Genomic DNA, 2,095 nt, shown 5'->3' with positions numbered 1-2,095 from the left:
CAGTTGGTAATGCATATACCCCATAGACCACTACAATTGAAAACGTGCTCTCATTTGCATCGATTATCTTGGAGGCATCTGGAGAATACGCTGATATTCTGGTATTATATGTATAAATTAACGATATGTACGTACTCATAAATGTAATTAGAAACCTTTAAAATCAGCAACATATATGTTTATAAGCGATTCTTTGATGAAGGTTGAGTCGACTTTGTCAGCGATTGCGCTGCAGGAGTTAAGATTTTTATGAGCAGCCTAAAATATATCATCAGTCAATTAGAGCATTTTTCTCGACAAGATTACATTCTATATAAAATTGCACCTTTTCGAATTGACTTAATGCTTTGATAACTGAATCTGATAGCTCTTCAACAGGATATCGGCCATTGCACTCTTCCACCATCAGCTCCTACGTCTGCTCGTCAAAACCATATTCAAGCGATGAGCTTGGATACACGCTTTCTAGACCATCGATCAAGAAGATGCCATTGATTGACCTAGTGGAAATCAAGTATATTAGTCATATGTTTAAAGCCCTCATAGATGATAATACACTTACATTTCCTCCTGGTACGCATCCAACATTCCTTCTTTGGCTTTCTCGATGCTTAGATCACGGTACTCAAGAAGCGTTTCTGTAACTGGCACCTCTCCGACTACCCACTATAACGAGCTGGTTAATATCAATCACATAAATTTACTGACAGTCGCATTACCTTATCAGTACTTTCATGCAGTACTACAGGCTCGACGTGTTCGGTCAGCGCAATCGTAATCTTCTTCCGCTAATTTGAAGAAAATTTTATTAAGTACACATACTTTTGAACGTATATATACACTCACCACTCACTGGCACCCCTGCACATGTATATGATTACTCTTATTGCTTAGTACTTACTCTTTTGGTGGTACTCTCCGTACTTGATTTCACGCTATTGCTGTTGCTGCTCTCGCACTGTCGTGGCAAAGAGGACGGGGAAGAAGATGATGATGATGCTGTAGCTGATGATATTGATGAAGACGATGAGGCCCTTTTGCGGCTTTTTGGCAGAGCTTTCTGTAACATAGCAACTTAACCTATGAGATTCTTTTTGACATCACACGAAATATAGATTACCTTAAAAGGTGAGCGCACCGCATCCCAGTCCGGCTGGTCCTTTCTGAAGTTCTAAAACTTCCTGTTCAGCAACTCGGAATACACTGACGAAAGAAAACTAGAACGAAAATATTCGTACACACCTTGATTCCCCTCTCCGTAACTAACTCCGTAAACTTGCTGTTCCAGAACCTTCTTACATCAACATCCTCTCCACGCGAAAACTTGTCAATTATGTCTGAATTTTCCTCGATGAAGGATTTCAAAGACACGACGCCTTTTGCTTTCGCGACATACGCATCAAAATCTAGAGCACACATTCAGTACTATGTATATTCCAGCTTCCATACGCATTTCCAGCTTACATTCGGTGATTTGTTCAAAGTTATTGTTCGCCATTTTGGCATGCACTTGTTCGACGTCGCTATTGGAACCTTTGCTTCTGAGACAAGCCCACACTTAAATTGTCACCATCGAAACCGCCGCAGCGTTGTGACAGCCTTCGTCGGGGTTCTCTGTTCGCATGATGAAGTATATCGAAATCAGGCATTCATTCCTGATTTTCACGTTTCTCTCTATTGTCTTACTTCTAATGCTGGAAATCCCATGTTTCTCTTATATTTATCGTTTTATACCGTGGATTTTACACCCACATTGTCTTTATAGTTTCGTTGTCTTAACGCTAAAAGTACTTATAGCTTAAAGAGTGACGCGGTACATTCACATTCATTACACCACTCTAGTACACGCGCCGTGATAAGTATACTCATATACTAAGTTACATCACAGACCTCTGAAAGGTGCAGGGCCTGACGTGTGTGATCCCAAAAGGGACTACTATTTTGCATCCTCTTAAAAGCAGCTGTGTACAAGGGGTAATATACATATGATATTATCGTCCAAAGAATGCGGTCATTAATCGCATACACGCTGAAAATACTTTTATTTTGTAGGGCAGCCTAAGGTCTCACTGCATTTCTTTATTCAAAGTGCCGA

General features: G+C 40.3%; 1 protein-coding gene across 1 annotated transcript; it reads left to right on the top strand.

Annotated features, from left to right (window-relative positions):
- Positions 1-324: 324 nt before the first annotated feature.
- BDB00DRAFT_857093 (uncharacterized protein) lies at positions 325-1,765 on the top strand (the record flags this gene model as incomplete). Its single annotated transcript, XM_053125803.1, is given in 6 exon segments — positions 325-500; positions 742-757; positions 895-1,062; positions 1,129-1,168; positions 1,222-1,630; positions 1,646-1,765. Coding segments are annotated over 5 exon segments (753 nt in total), but the record flags the coding sequence as incomplete, so codon positions are not given.
- Between the last annotated feature and the right edge of the window lie 330 nt (positions 1,766-2,095).

The sequence above is a fragment of the Zychaea mexicana genome, assembly GCF_025766255.1.
Source record: "Zychaea mexicana strain RSA 1403 chromosome Unknown BDB00scaffold_158, whole genome shotgun sequence".
Classification (NCBI taxonomy): domain Eukaryota; kingdom Fungi; phylum Mucoromycota; class Mucoromycetes; order Mucorales; family Lichtheimiaceae; genus Zychaea; species Zychaea mexicana.
Note: the sequence above shows the minus strand (reverse complement) of the source record. Positions and strands in the feature narration are given on the sequence as shown.